This window comes from Urocitellus parryii, chromosome 11 (genome assembly GCF_045843805.1).
Source record: "Urocitellus parryii isolate mUroPar1 chromosome 11, mUroPar1.hap1, whole genome shotgun sequence".
In the NCBI taxonomy this organism is placed as follows: domain Eukaryota; kingdom Metazoa; phylum Chordata; class Mammalia; order Rodentia; family Sciuridae; genus Urocitellus; species Urocitellus parryii.
In genome coordinates, this window is record NC_135541.1 from 37592791 (window position 1) to 37608087 (window position 15297).

General features: G+C 50.8%; 1 protein-coding gene across 3 annotated transcripts in view; it reads left to right on the forward strand.

The window, feature by feature from the left end:
- Positions 1–780: 780 nt before the first annotated feature.
- Acot11 (acyl-CoA thioesterase 11) overlaps positions 781–15297 on the forward strand; it is a 46592-nt gene continuing 32075 nt past the window's right edge. Inside the window, exons 1-2 of one of the 3 annotated variants that reach the window (XM_026381593.2) lie at positions 781–1958; positions 2150–2985. In XM_026381593.2, the coding sequence (XP_026237378.1) occupies positions 2953–2985 (33 nt within the window). In that variant the 5' untranslated portion in view covers positions 781–1958; positions 2150–2952. Of the gene's footprint in view, positions 1959–2113; positions 2986–3106; positions 3402–15297 lie in introns of those variants that run through there. The other 2 variants (XM_026381598.2, XM_026381603.2) reach the window with 2 other exon arrangements.

A 15297-nucleotide genomic window follows, 5' to 3' on the forward strand; every position in this document is an offset into this window, starting at 1 on the left:
CAAATATAAAAACAAACCTGTCATAATCCCGGTACCAAATAAACAAACAGAAACAAATCTGTCATGCCAGCAGCTCAGGAGGCTAAGGCAGGAGAATCACAAGTTCAAAGCCAGACTCAGCAACTCAGCGAAGCCAAAAGCAACTCAAGTGAGATCCTATCTCAAAATAAAATAAAACATAAAAAAGGGCTGGGTATATGGCTCAGTGGTTAAATTCCCCTGGATTCAATTCCGGGCACAAAATTAAATAAATAAATAAATAGATAAATAAATAATTAATTAAAAATCTGGGCTTCGTTCTCCCCAGTGATAACATGGAAGGACTAACTTAGGTCACTGATTCTCAAAGTGAGGTTCCTGGTGATAAGCTTCAGCATCACTGGGGGGCTTATTAGAAATGCAAGTTCTTGGGCCCTACTTTTTTGGCCCTGTTGAGCCAGAGACTCTGGATATGGGCCCAGCAATCTGTTTTAACAAGCCTTCCAGGTGGTCCTGACTCAGGCTGAAGTCGGGCTTCTCTGGACTATGTATGATTCATGCACATGTTTCATGCCTCCTGCATTTGGGGCCCTGATCTGGGTGCTGGTGGGCAGGGAGAACAGAGATGAGTAAGATGTGGTTTCAGCCCTCAGGGAGCTGCCGGGTGAGTTGGAAAGGGGATGCAGATACCCATGGGAATATTCTCTACAGGAATGGACCGTGCAGAGCTGCTGAGGCAATGAGACAGGAGCTAATCCTTTAATAAATAACATGGGGAAGAGGAGATCTTTGTGAGCTGGATGGGTCTCTGCAGAAAGATCTAGCTCTCCATTGCTTGTTTCTGGAAGTCCTCTTATAAGTCTAACCGAAGCCTTTTACCTTATGCCTTGTTGTGGAGTTGTGCAGACAGGGCTCTGGACTTGAGGTCAGGAGTGGTTAGGAGTGGTGATTCTAGACAATGTCCTCACTTTGGGTGGCTTCCTGTCCATCCTTGGGCCTCAATTTGTCCATTTCTAAGATAGGGTCGCTGGGCTAAAATCCAGTGAGGCTGAGACATGGTGTTCCTTTGGAGAGAGGGTGGCTGGGGGCCAGAAGCTCTCTGGGTTTCCATTCCTTCCTTTATATAGTTGAGGGCCCTGAAATTGCCCTGGCTGCCTGCCTATCAAGTTACCTCAGGGACCGAGTGAGATGAGCTGTCCCTCTTGGGGTTTGTTTCCTTCCCAGTCCAGGCAGGTTGTGTGAGACCTCTTCAACTCATACGGCCTTCATCATGCTGGGTGTGTTCATCATTCCCAGAGGCACCTGGCATCAGAGGCCCTGCAAGATGAGGCTCCTCAGAGCCCTGCATCTTCTTCTGTTCCTGTTAGGCCGTCCACCTCACTCCTCTTCTCAGTCTATCCCAGAGCCATTCAAACTTCAGGCCAGCTCTGGCACTGCCAGAAAGCAACCTGGATTTCCCCAGTTTTCAGTGCCAGTGCTATCTGTGGGCCATCTTGCTGTTTTTAAGGTCTTGCTGATTTTAATTTCTCATTTCTAGACACAGAAATGCTGACAAATACAAACTCTTTGAGGGCAAGGCCTGAGCTCACAGGGAAGGACATTATAGTCCTTGATTCCCAGAGCAGGGAAGCCTAGAGAGGAGGGGACTTGCCTGGAGTCACACAGCACATTAATGAAAGAACCAGACCCAGAATCCAGGTCTCATAAGCATGCCCAGAAGAGACAGTATTGAGCTTATAGTGAATGAATTAGAAGCATGAGGGACAGAGGAGAGGGCAGAGAGCTGGGAGCTGGCCTGATCGTTTTGCAGGTGCTTTGTAGTTATTGGCTGTACCACCTGGGGTACCTTCCTGGTGGGTGCCTGGCTCACAACAGGGGCCTAGTTGTTATGGGGTGCTTGTTATCTCCCCCATCCACTTGTCTACCGCAGCTCTCTTGCCTGGATCCCTTCCCCCATCCTTTTATCTTCTACCTTCCAGGTTCTTTTTTTTTTTTTTTTTAAAGAGAGAGTGAGAGAGGAGAGAGAGAGAGAGAATTTTTTAATATTTATTTTTTAGTTCTCGGCTTACACAACATCTTTGTTGGTATGTGGTGCTGAGGATCGAACCCGGGCCGCACGCATGCTAGACGGGCGCGCTACCGCTTGAGCCACATCCCCAGCCCCTTCCAGGTTCTTTACTGTCCCAACTTCAACTTGAGTGTCAAGGTTTCCTGGTCAAGCTTCTTGCAGGAGTCAGGGGTAGAAGGGGAAAATCCTGGTGGTGACTACAGGGGGCTGAATCCTGCATGGCCATCAGGTGGAATTTGGCAGGTGCCACTTTTAGAAGAATCTCACTGCCCAAGTTAAAGAAGTGAGTGGTATGCCCTGCCTCTGGCCAGCAGCTGCTGGACTTGACAGCCTGGATGGGTGGAGCGGGCAAGCGGCTCTCTCCAGGGTGAAGAGTCCTAGCAGGTGGGTCGGCTGTCTCTGCAAGGTGGCTGGCAGCGCCCTGGCCTCCCGCTATGCTGCAGCCTGACCCCTTGTGGACGGATGGAAATCTGGACCTGGAGCTGAATCTCCGGCCCCTGGGGACCATTCTGGAGCCCAGGGTCCCCGTGGGGAGGATGACGGAGCCCGCATGGGGGCTGGAAATAGGGGTGATCGGAGTTTGGCTGGGGCTAGAAGCCGAGTGAGCTTCCGGCTGGGTGTCCAATAGGTGGGGACTGGCTCCCGAAGCGGCGGTGCCCAGTTGGCAGCCCCTGAGAACCCTTCTGGGCAGGGGTTCCGGGAGGAGGGGAGCAGGAGCGGCTGCGGAGAGGCCGGGACGCGGCGAGAAGTTCTGGCTGCGGAGGGCGGGAGCTCGGGAGGAGGAGCCCGAGGCCGCTGGCTGCATTTGGAGCCCCAGCCAGAGCCGGCTGTGGCTCAGGTGACCTGCGGCTGTCTCTGGGAGCGCGCTGCTCCCCACCGCCTGGTCCACACTGCTAGCGGCCGCAATGATCCAGAATGTCGGCAATCACCTGCGAAGGGTATGACCAGTGGGCTGGGGCGCGGGAGGCTGGGGACCCAGAAAGATTAACGTTTGCTTTTGAAGTTAGAAGTTCTTCTGCTTCTTCTTCTTTTTTTTTTACTTTCCACGGGCCATTTTTTAGCTCTCTTTGGAAAGAAATTGCAGAAGCCGGGGCTGTTTAATTATAAGCAGCAATTTCCAAACAAGCCCTAGGGACCACTAGATCCCCAAGGGCTGGCTGTTTGGAATCACTCGCAGCCAGTTCTTCTGGAATTCTTGTGGGGTTGTGCATTTCTGCAGGCGCAGTTGTGTGTGTGTTTCTGCTGGCCATCTGAGCTGGCTCTGTGGTGTTCCAGCTCCCCGCTCAAAGCCCTTTGAGCAATGGAAGTTACAGGATGAAGGTGTGTACACCCTCCAATCACAGAGCGTGACCGGGTAAGGACGGGAGAGCAATCGCAGGACCATGTGAGGGAAAGGCCATGTGGAAAAGTGTTCTGTGAGGTGACCTTGAAGAGCACTTTCCCCTAGAACCTCCTAACAGGGACTTTGGAGCTGAAATTTCATGTTGAGGCCCCAGGCAGACTCAATTGCCTCTCAGTGTCTGGCAGGGATCTTTGACCTGGTGCATGGAGAATAGCTCAGGACAGACTGGCAGAGCTTTGCTGGGTGTATAGTGGCTGTCTATTGAGGACATTTTCAGAAAAAAAAAAAAAAAAACTTTTAAAAAGGGACCGGAGGGAATAAAGAAATATCTTATTTATCCTCCACCTCCACCTGCACAGCCACCTTTCAACTTGACCTCCTGCCCCTCCCAGTGTACCTGTCTTCCCACAGCCAGCCCCCTTCACACTGCTTACCTGTTGCTGGGGATCTTGGTGACCTGGCTTGTGCATGCCTCCCTCTCATCCCCCATCCTGCCCCTCTGCATTCTGGGCATCAGCCCACTATCCTGCTTTCCATGGTCTCAGTGTCCCCGTAGTCTCTCTTTCAGGCTGGTGTCCATACTGTGCCTTCTCGCAGTCACCCCAGCCTTTCCGTGCCTCCCCTAAGCTGCCTCTGTGGCAAGTTCCTCCTGAGCCATCAGATTGAGCTCAGATGCTGCCTCCTCTGGAAAGCCCTCCCAGATTTCTCACACCACTGTGCACGGCTATGTGAGCTCCTTTTCATACTGGAATGTGTGCTTGACTCGCATGTCCACCTCTCCCACAAGCCAGTGAGCTCCATGCAGCTGCTCCTGGTGGACCCAGCACAGAGCTGGGCCTGGCCGGAGTCCAGGGAATGATCAGTGAATGAATGAGAACAGGCGACTTCTCAGCCAGGGCAGGTGGGATCTGAACAGCAGGGCCCAGGGGGCAGAGAGAGGGTCTTCCAGGTAGGTGGGCTGCCTGTGTCTTCTCTTAGTCCCTGTCATATTTAACCCTTCAGGACTATTTTCCCATTAATCCTCATCTGTAACTGGGGACAAGCGGGTGGGTAAGAGTAGTGTCATTTTATAGTAGCAGATCCCCATAAGTGCTGCCTGTGCCAGGCACCAAGCCAAAGTCAGGCACATGTTAACTCAATCAGTTCTCTGAGGGAGGTACACTCACCACCCCCAAATTGCAGATAAGGAACCTGAGGCTCTGAGATGTGAAGTGATTTGTCCCAGATCACACTGGTAGGAAGTGGCAGAGCTGGAATTTGAGTTCAGTGGTCCTGGCTCCACAGTTTGAGCTTTTAAGAAACCTGAGACAGAGTCGGGAATGGTGGTGCACTCTTGTAATCCCAGTTCAAAGCCAGCCTTAGCAACTTATGGAGGCTCTGAGCCACTCAGCAAGACCCTGTCTCAAAATAAAAAAAATAAAGAAATAAAAAGGATTGAGGATGTATCTCAGTGGTTAAATGCCCCTGAGTCCAATGCCTGGTACAAAAAAAAAAAAAAAAAAAAAAAAAGAGAAACCTGAGACAGCCAGATGAAGGTCCAGAAATGACATTCAACCCACATGTCCTGAGCCCATCTGCCTTTTGGTTCCTCTGTACTACCTCCATTGATTCTTGGAATGGAGCAGGGTGTAGATGTGGAAATTGGGCTCATGAGAACACAAGGGACCTCACATCAGCTAAAAGCTGATGGCTCAAGAGGAACTTGCCACAGAGGCATCTTAGGGGATGTGACCTTGATTGCTACCTTTGAACTTGTGCCTGGTTGGCAGAGATTCTTGGATTTCCCTTGCCTCTTCCCTTAGCTCTTCTTGAATTCGGGAGATTTGGGAGGGATGTTTTCTGGTTTGGTATCAAAGCTGTTTTTAATGAAAAGCAAGCAAACCCAAAACCCCACCAAAGTATTTTCACTAGGTACGAGGAAGCCAGATTAAACTGGGAACAGAAGTAGGGGGTTGTTTCACAAGTCCCACTTTGCATGGTTTGGGGACAATTTCCAGTACCCCAAGGCACTGCAGACAGAGTGAATGTTGAAGTCTGGTAATTCTGGCTCCTACTCACGACTGGGTACCGAGCAAATACTTGGTGTGTAAAGTGACTGAGTGACTGAAGCTGTGAGTGCCACTAAGCCTGGTGGCAGGCAGGGTGCTATGTGTGGATCCAGGGATGCTGGAAAGTTCTCCCTGTCCTGACTCATATATGTCTCTTCTTTCCCCATCCAAGATGTCAGTCTATACTGAGAACTGAGTCCTGCACTCCTGACGGTCAGTTCCCTGTACAACATTTTTACTCCAGAAATAGTGACAGGGATGTTTGTCCCAGTTCTCTCGTAAACATCTGTGGGCATCTGTGCTTGTGTTCATAGACTTATATGCTGGGCTATACCTCTAGCATGATTGTGCTACCTCACCATGAACTTGAGGGCAGCTGGAGGAACTTCTGTCCCAACTCGACCCACCCAGCCTTGTTAGGGGTCTGGTGGGGAGGTTTAGGACATGGCATTTGGATTAGAATCTTAGGTTCACTCCATATTCACTGTGTGACCTGGGCCAGGTGTTCCTCTGTCTGGGTCTCAGCATGTTGGGTGATCATAGAGGTCCCCTAACCCTGACATCCAGAAACCTGAACATTTGTGACAGATCTGTGTATCACCTTGAGGGTGGTCTTGAGAAAGGCAGGGGCTGGTCTCCCCGGAGGAGGAGGAGGAGTGGTGGAGAAGTAGACCTGTAGACATAGAATGATGTGCCTATCACATAGCAAGGGTTCAGAAATGACTGAATGAAGTCATGACCACGGAAGTGGGCTGAGGTGATCCCAGAGGAAGAGGTGAGACTTGAACAATCATCATCAACCTCTTCAGGAGCGGTGTGTGAAATCCAGTCTGGTCATGGGCAGATGCCCTTAGTGTTCTTAATCTGTCTGGAGGACTCTTCTTATCCTTCAAAGTCCAGCCATCGCTTCCCATTTGAATCCCATTCTACCTGGCCCCAGAGTAAATAAGTTTGCTCAGGATGTGCTACCCACTTCGCTTGTTCCCTCTACAGGTACTTAACTCCAGAGGATTAACATGCGGCGGGTGCTGACAGCTAATAGGGGACAGATGGTAAAATGGTAGTCAAATCAATACCAAAGAAAATCTGTATTAAGTACTGTGACTAAAGAGTCATTGCCCTGTGCGAGCTATGCATCAAGCATGCAATAACTTATTTATTCCTTGTAACAACTCTGTGAAGTGGATAATGTTATTGTGTTCATATTAAAGGTGAAACTGAGACAGAGAGATTAAGCACTGTTTCTCATATCACACAGCTAGTAGGTGGCATTGCAGGGCTTACCAGGCTGTCTGGAGCACTGAGATCTGAGAGAAAAGAGACGGAGGTCAGGGGAGAGCTCTTTGAGCAGGTGACAGCTGAGCAGAGATCTAGTGGCTGAGCAAAGGCAGCTATGGGAAGACCTGGGGAGGAGCATTCCAGGCTGAGGGAGCAGTGTTCATTTGTAGGCTCTGAGGTGTGGGAGCTTGGTGTGTCTGACAGCTGAATGGAGCCCAGGTGGCTTGAAGTGGGGAGAACCAGGGGCAGAACAGCTGGAAGAGGCAGAGGTGAGGCTCTGAGATGCTGCAGCTGTGCATCTGGGCCTTGTAGGTGAGGGGGTTTGGTGTGCTGTGAGCTCCTAAAGACTCTCTGGTCCCCAGGCTTAGTACAAGATGCACAGCCCCTGCAAGCTGGACTCAGGGAACCAGGGGAACAATCCTCCTGACTCTGCTTCTCTGTGTGGCTAGCACTCTGATGGTCCCAACTGCCTTCCCAATGACTCCAACTCTTCATAGCAGGGAGGCAGGGATAGGATCAGCCCCCTGCACAGATGAGGCACAAAGAAGTGAGATGAGGTCCCTGGGTTCTTGAAGCTGGCCAGAAAGACTCAAGACCCACCTGCTAGCTTGGGACCCTTCTCCAGGTCTTGCTTTGGCGGGAAAGCATCTGGAACCTCTGTGCACCTAGTGGGTGGCCCCCATCACCCTTGGACCTACCCCATCCAGCCTCCTCTGCCCACGCTTGCACACTGAAAATGTGGGCTTGGAGTCCCAGGCTGTCTGAGCTGATCCTCCCATGCATATATCAGGGTCTAGGGAAGGTTGTACCACCACCCCGGCCTGTGCCTGGGCTGGTAGAGGGACTGTGCTGGCATCTTGGAACTTTTGGAGAGCTATTCACTGCTCTACCAGACAGCGAAAGGGTCCAGAGAGACTTGCCTACTTACTTTGCCTTTGTAGGCTCCAGTTTTTTGATCTATGAAGCAAACTTGCCAGGTTGTTGATAGAATTAGCCATTGGAGGACTGTAGAACTTGGCATGGGATTGGCCTTGGTTAGTACTCTTTCCTTTTTTTCCCCATCTCATCTGGACTTGAGTTTCCTCAATGGCCCAGTGGCAGGGCTGGCTGGTCTACTGAGATGGTAAGAGTTAATTTTTCTGTTGAGGACCTACTAAGTGTTAGGCATATTTAAATGTCTAACAGCTCCGCAAGGCTGCTGGCATTCAACTGGCTTTCTTTCCCCCTCTTTTGGTATTGGGGATTGAACTCAGGGGTGCTTTACTACTAAGCTACATCCCAGCCCTTTTTATTTTTATTTTGAAACAGGGTCTCACTAAGTTGCAGAGGCTGACCTCATATTTTTGTTCCTTCCAGCCTCCTGAGTCACTGGAATTATAGGTATGCACCACCATCCTGGCTCAACTGGCTTCTCAGATCAAGGCTCTGGCATTAAGTCACTTTGAGCTAGTTAGACAATTTGAAGTCTTGCCTGATCCTAGGCTCCAGCTGGGCAGGGATCCTGGGTACCAAGGCTCTTTACCTTGTTCTGGTCTGACCTGGCTGAGCCAAGAAACTGACATATTTGCCTTGTACTTGCTCTGTCCTGTGGTTCCAGGCACAGCTGGTGCTACTAGCTGGGTCCTTGGCCAGCTCCCTGGCTACAAGCCTGTGCCCTTGTCATTCCCAGGAGCAGCCTCATTGCAGGTCAGAGGTGGCATCAGGGCAGCAATAGGCCCAGAGTTTGGCACTTTGGGGATGCAGGAATGAGTCAGACTGGACCTGTCCTCAGGTGCCCCAGATGATGGGGAGATAGAGAGAGGATCATGTGATGATGGTAGCACAATGTGGCCAAGCTGGGGCAGATGAAAGCCTTGAGGTGGCCTTTACCAGCTCAGGGAGGGGTCAGGACAGGCTCCGTGGAGGAGGTGATGGATTGGCTGCCCTGAGAGCTTTTCTGGGTTAGGAAGTGCAGTCTAGGAGAGGCATCTATACATGAGAGGTAGGAAAGAGCCAGTTCCACAAGAAAATGAAGGAATTTAGCAGGGACCCCTGAGGACACTCTTTCTGCCCCCCTTGACCATGTAATATGTGTGTGTATGGGGGGGGGTAGGAGATATACATATGCATCTCCTGCCTGGGTCTTCCTCAGTGGTAATAATTTTCCCTCAGCCAATTACACATTAACTCATTAATGTCAGTAGACACAAACTGGTAAGGCTTTTTGGAGAGTCTTACCCAGTGGGCAGAACCAGCTCCAGCAGGGAGAAAGCAGAATCTCAGCTCTACCACTCAGTGGCACAGAGCCCTCAGCTCCTCTGATAACCAGGCTTCATTTGGCTCCCTCTCCTGTGCCAGAGGCACGGCTCCTTGTCCCTCGAAGGGCTAGGTGAGGAGTAAATGGAATCACGCAGAGCTGCTGTAGAATGTCACAGCCAGATGCCAGACTTCAGAGAGACACGTGCACTAGCCCCTGCTCTGGGGCTTTTCCTGGCTCCTCATGTGCACTTTGCCATCTAGAATGTGCTGTCCGTGTTTTATCAAATCAGGCTGTTCAGAGCCAGTGAGTCAGCAGCTGGGCTGGGCCCAGGCTGAATCCAGGCTCTGGGGGCTCGCTGGGGGGCAGCAGTGCCAATTCTAAGGTCTCTCCACTCCTAAATTGTGTCTTATTTGTGACCCTAGAACAGGCTGTGATCTGCCCTGGGGTGTGGCCTGGCCCAGGTGTGATCTTGGTCCCCAGTCAGAGATTGTTAAAGGCCCTTTGGCCTCTCTTAAAGCACCTCTGGTTTCCAGGAGCCTCCAGGCCTCTGTACCAGGTAGGTCCATGTTTTCTTTTGATCCCTTGAGAAGGTTGTGGAGAGACCTAGTACCTCTCTTTTCTCCAGGGATCCAGCCCCAGTGAGCCTTGGCAGGGCCAGAGGGGAGGTCTGGAGCCAGAAGACCCTGTTGTGATCTTGATGAGCTGTTTCTCAGCTTCAGCTTCATCTCCGCATGGCAGGGCTACAGGGTAATGATGGACCCTGTCACTTGAGCAGGTTCACACCGTGAGCTTGACCAAGAAATTAATGTTAGATCAGTCTGCTTGCCTACAGGCTTTGCAAGCAATGGGGTTCATGGAAAGGGTGGGCCCCGAGAGAGGAAGGGGCCAAGGGTTAAATGACTTTAGAGTAGGGATGGGGTGGAGGGATGGTCTGTCCCAGAAGAGAGTCAGAAGGGGAAGAGCCCAGCACTGCTTCCCAGCCCCACCCTGAGGGCCTCCTGGGACTCTGAGCTGCCCCAGTCCTACCCTCCCCTTGATTTTGAAGATAAAAGCAGAGCTTCTAGGCAGCAAGTCTAAGAAAGGTGTGTCTCTTGGGGAAACTGGTTCTTAGCTAGGCAAACAGGTGAGTGGGAGGGGCTTCTGAGCTGGCCAGGCTGGCCCTGTGGACAGGGAGTGGTGGTGTGGTGTGGCAGCCAGGCTCTTTACCTCAGAGATCCCTCCACAGCCCAGGTAAGATCCACTCTTCAGAGACCACCTCCCCAGTCAGTGGTGTTCCCCTATTGCCTGGAGGGCAAGGGAGTGGGGAGGCCAGAGAGGAGAGTCTGAAGTGCCCAGGGTAGGGGCCTGGAGATGTGGCTTGGTGGTGGAGCATTTGCCAGGCTTTGCAGGAGGCCTTGGGACTGATCCCTAGCACCTGTAAAAATCCAGAGGAAAGGGGTGCCATGGACTGGTGACCTGACCTCCTTCTGGGGGTGTTCCTTCTGCAGAGAGCCCTCGCTAGGTTCTGGAGTCAGGACTCAGTTCAACCTCTCCTTTGCCTTTTACTGATCAAGAGTCCTTGGAGGGATCTTTTATTGATGAATTTTGTTTTCCTCATCTGTGAAGTGAGGATTTCTGCTTCTATTTTTTGTTTTGAGACAAGGTCTCACTAAGTCGCCAAGGCTGACTTTGAATTTGCAAATCCTCCTGCCTCAGCCTCCTGGGTTGCTGGGATTACAGTGGAGTTGAAAATTTAAGGATCCCCAAGGACTGGACCTGGCACACAGTGGCTGCATGACAAGTGGTAGCCTTGGATTTCTAAAAGCGATCTTTTTTTTTTTTTTTTGCGGGGGGTGGTGTGCCAGGGATAAAACTCAGGGGCACTGAGCCACATCCCCAGCCCTATTTTGTATTTTATTTAGAGATAGGGTCTCATTAAGTTGCTTAGTGCCTCACCATTGCTGAGGATGGCTTTGAACTTGTGATCCTCTAGCCTCAGCTTCCTGAGCCGCTGCAATTACAGGCATGTGCCACCAAACTGTGGTTCTTAAAAGCAGTCTTTGAGGTTCTGCTAGGTCACTTCTTGGGCAGCTCCTGACCTGTGGGCAGCACTCTGGCTCCGTGGGACCCCTCCTACAGGCTCTGTTCCTTAGCATGGAAGGAGCTCTAACATCTAACATCTAGGACCTTCCTGTCCCCATGTCCCCTTCCAACTTCTACCATGTTTCTTTGCTCCATTTCCCCTTAATAATCACTGAGTTTTCTGTAATCCCATTTCCACTTGGTTACATCTCATCTTCTCCCTAAGTCATTCTGACGAATCCTCCCTTTCCCTCCCCACTCCCTTCCTGTGGTTAAATTGGCTAGAACTTCTCTCCCCATCTGCTTCAGCTCTGCTTGTGGCTCCTGGAGAGCTACCCTCCCCAGGGCCTGCTCCTACCTGGCTCCCTCTAGGCTCCTCCTTCCTACTGGCCTGTGTCACCTTCTCTCCTTGGGTCTTGTTGGTACTAGTCCTAAGACTGCAAAACAAACCACCTCAGACTTAGTGGCTTAAAACAACTCTTTATGACATCTTGATGCCCAGGAGCTCGATCAGGGTTCCACTGGGTGATTCTTCTGCCCTGTGGGGCACTGGTGGAGGTAACATGGTGGTTTTTAGTTGGAAGATGAGCTAACTGACTTTGTTGGCACCTCAGTAGGGATGGCTTCAAGGTTGGGCTTAGCTGGGACTGTCATTCAGAATACCCACAGATGACCTCTGCAGTGTGACAATCTCAGGGGAGTCAGATTTCCAACCTGGCAGAAGACTACAGAGCAGGAAGTCCCAAAGGCCTAGGTGGAAGCAGCAAGGCTTCGCATGATCTGGTCTTAGAGGTACTGGTTGAAATGTCACCAAAGGTGACTCAGATCCAGGGGCGGGGATTCGATTCTGCCTCTCAGCAGGAGTAGCAAAAAATCAGCTGCATTTTGACCACAAAGTTGCAGATACTCACATGCCTTTTTTTTTTTTTTTTTTTGGTACCAGGTATTGAACCCAGGGCACTTAGCCACTAAGCCACATCCCCGTCCATTTTTTATGTTTTATTTAGAGACGGGGCCTTGCTGAGTTACTTTAGGCCTCACTAAATTGCTGAGGCTGGCTCTGAACTTATGAGTCTCCTGCCTCAGCCTCCCAAACTGCTGGGATTAACAGATGTGCGCCCAGTTCTGTTCTATTTTTTTTTTTTTTTGTTTTGAGACAAGTTCTCACTAAATTGACAAGGCTGACTTTGAATTTGTAATCCTCCTGCCTCAGCCTTCTGGGTTGCTGGGATTACAGACATGTGCCACCATGCCTGCCCTGGAACTCTTTGACACCCCTCTTTGACTGTCTAATTCTTGCCAGGTGTGGTGTCACATACCTGTAATCCCATCGGCTCTGGAGACTGAGACAGGAATATTGAAAATTCAAATACAGCCTCAGCAATTCGGCAAGGCCCTAAGCAACCAGGTGAGAACCCTGTCTCAAAAAAAAAAAAAAAAAAAAAGTCTAGGAACGTAGGAATGTGTCTTAGTGGTTAAGCACCCCTGGGTTCAATCCCTGGTACCAAATAGATAAATAAATTTCCCAGTCACTCATTCCAAGCCTGAGCCTTCCCTTCCTCTCACCCTCCTGTCTGGGAGCCACCAGCAAGTGGTGCTGGAGGGAAATCCAGCCCCTGTGGGGACCTACGTGGCCTTGGGCAACCTGGCCCCATCTGCCCTCCTGACTTCTCCCCTTCCACCTTATCCCATCGGACAGCCAAACCCCTCTGTTTTCGGCCTGCCACCCTGCAGCCCCAGGGCCTTGTGCAATTGCTCCTTGCCATTTACCTTAGGCAGGAGCTCTCCTCTTCCCACCCACCACCTTCTCTCCTGATGACATCCCTGTTTTTCTCTCTTCTGGCACGGTCCATTCTCTAAGATGACCTTGTTTCTTTTTGCTTACTGTCTGTCCATGAGGCTGTTGTGTGCCATCCTGTGTTCCCAGCTCCTGCAAGTAAGGAATAGGAGTTTAACAGAGAGAAACACCTGCTAGAGCTGGTCTCTTTCTAACCTTGTTTATCCTTGTGCCATCTGGATTTTATACCTTATTAGGTCTCCTGCTCTCTGACCCAGTAGGCCGTCCACTCTGCAGCCAGAGTCCCTCACGCAGCCTGGCTCCCCCTCACCCCACAGTTCCTCCTGCAGCCTGGCTGTCCTTCCTGGTCCTGGCCCCTCTGTTCCCCCCTCACAGTGCTGGGCCTCATGCTGCTGTAAAACCCCAGCTGTCTCCTCCCTGCACTGAGTCACTCTTCCCCTAAATGGGACCCCTTACCACCTACCCCCACCGCAGCGGTAAGTCTTCAGCAGCCACAGGGCCAGGGTTTGGGTTACAGCAGGATTGTCACTGTTGAGTTTGTGGACAGACTAAATCATGAGGCTGTTTTCACATAAACAGCTATTAAGCTAGAGCCACCCTCGCACGCAAACAACTTAAGAAAAGGGATAGTGGCAGAAACACTTCAAGGGAGGCCTGCAAAGTGAGCCTTTTCCATTTTCATCTCCTGGGTCTGCTTGGTCTTTTTTTCCCTTTCAGTACTGGGGTTGGGACTTGGGGGCGCTCTACCACAGAGCTACATCCCTTTAAAATTTTATTTTTATTTTTTTTTATTTTGAGAGAGGGTCTTGCTAAGTTGCCCAGGCTAATCTTGAACTTTTGATCCTCTGCCTAGGCCTCCCAAGGCCCTGGGATTACAGGCATGAGCCACCGTACTTGGCTTCTTTTTTTAAAAAAATATTAATTAATTTGATTCATTGTACACAATTGCAGTGCAACTTTTCATTTCTCCGTTGGACATGATGTAGCATCACACCCTATGTGCAGTCATACAGGTACCTAGGGTAATGGTGTCCATCTCATTCCACCTTCTTTCCTGCCCCCATTCCCCCGCACCCCACTTGGCTTCTTCTGCTTGGTCTTGTATGTTATAGACTTTCAGGTGGCCTTCCATGACCGGGTGATTTCATTCAAGCCATGATCTGGTGTTGAATGGAGCAGGCAAATGGGGTACTCCTTTGGAGATGCCTCTCAGTTTCAATTTAATATGAGAACAGGCAAATGGGGTACTTCTTTTTTTAAAAAAATTAGTTAATTTATTTTAATTAGGTATATATGACAGTAGAATGCAAAAAGAAGCCAAGTACAGTACCCTGAGGGTCTTGAGCCTTCCAGGGGCCTGGGAAGTAGGAAGGGTCAAGCGACCGAGTGTTGGACTGTGTGGACATCTGTGGGAGGCCTCATGAAGGGCCATGGACTCTCCATCTTGTTCAAACCTGATTCTTCATTGAAATGAAGTCCTGGTGGGAGAAAGATTTTGTGTTCAACAAGCAGTACTGGGAGGAAAAAATGAATATGATTGTCATAGGAATGGGACTAGGAGGCCCCAGCTGACCCATGCTCTGCAAAGGCCACTTGACCAGTCTCATCAGATGTCCCTTACCCAGGGCCCTGCTCAGGCCTTTCCTCTCTAGACAGTTTCCTGTGTCTTTAAACCATACTGGCTTTTTTATGTGTGTGTGTGTGGGGGGGGGGGCGGTAAGCAGGATTGAACTCAGGGGCACTTGACCAGTGACCACATCCCCAGCCCTATCTTGTATTCTATTTAGAGACAGGGTCCACTGACTTGCTTATCACCTTGCTTTTGCTGAGGCTTTGAACTTGCAATCCTCCTGCCTCAGCCTCCTGAGCAGCTGGGATTACAGACAGGTGCCGCTGCGTCAGGCCCATGCCCAGCTTTTTAACAACATAAAGATCTGAGTGTTGGGAGCCCTTCCTGTGTGTCAGCTCCTATTCTTTCCACATGTAATCTCATTGAGTCCTCTCTGTGACAGTCCTGTTCCCATTTTAGAGATGTGGAAACTGAGTGGTTTAGATAAATGGCTTAGGGTTATCCAGCCAGCCAGGCAGGGCAGGAGCCAGCACAGTCTGAGCCTGCTGAGCCAGGCCTCCACCTCTGTTCACCCCTTGCCTTTCTGTGCTTTTCTTTCTTCTCTCCCTGCACCCCCTTTTTTTTTCTTCAGTAAGCCTTTCTTGTGGGTTCAGATTCCTCTGAGAGTGTGGGAAACAGTGGGGTGTCGCAGGGCTAGGACAGGTTAGAGCCTTGTTGCAGGCCCAGAGTGGGAGGCTGAGGGAAGAGGGCCATGTGCAGCCTGCGCCTGGAAAGAACCGTGGCGCCCTGTCTGCTCCACAGCCTCCGCCTCTCGACCCTCAGGTTTGCCAATGTGAGGCCTTTGAAGCAGCCCCACGGGGTTGGTGTCCCTCTGTAAGTCTCCTTCCGAGGCCTGCTCCACCTGCACTGCTTAA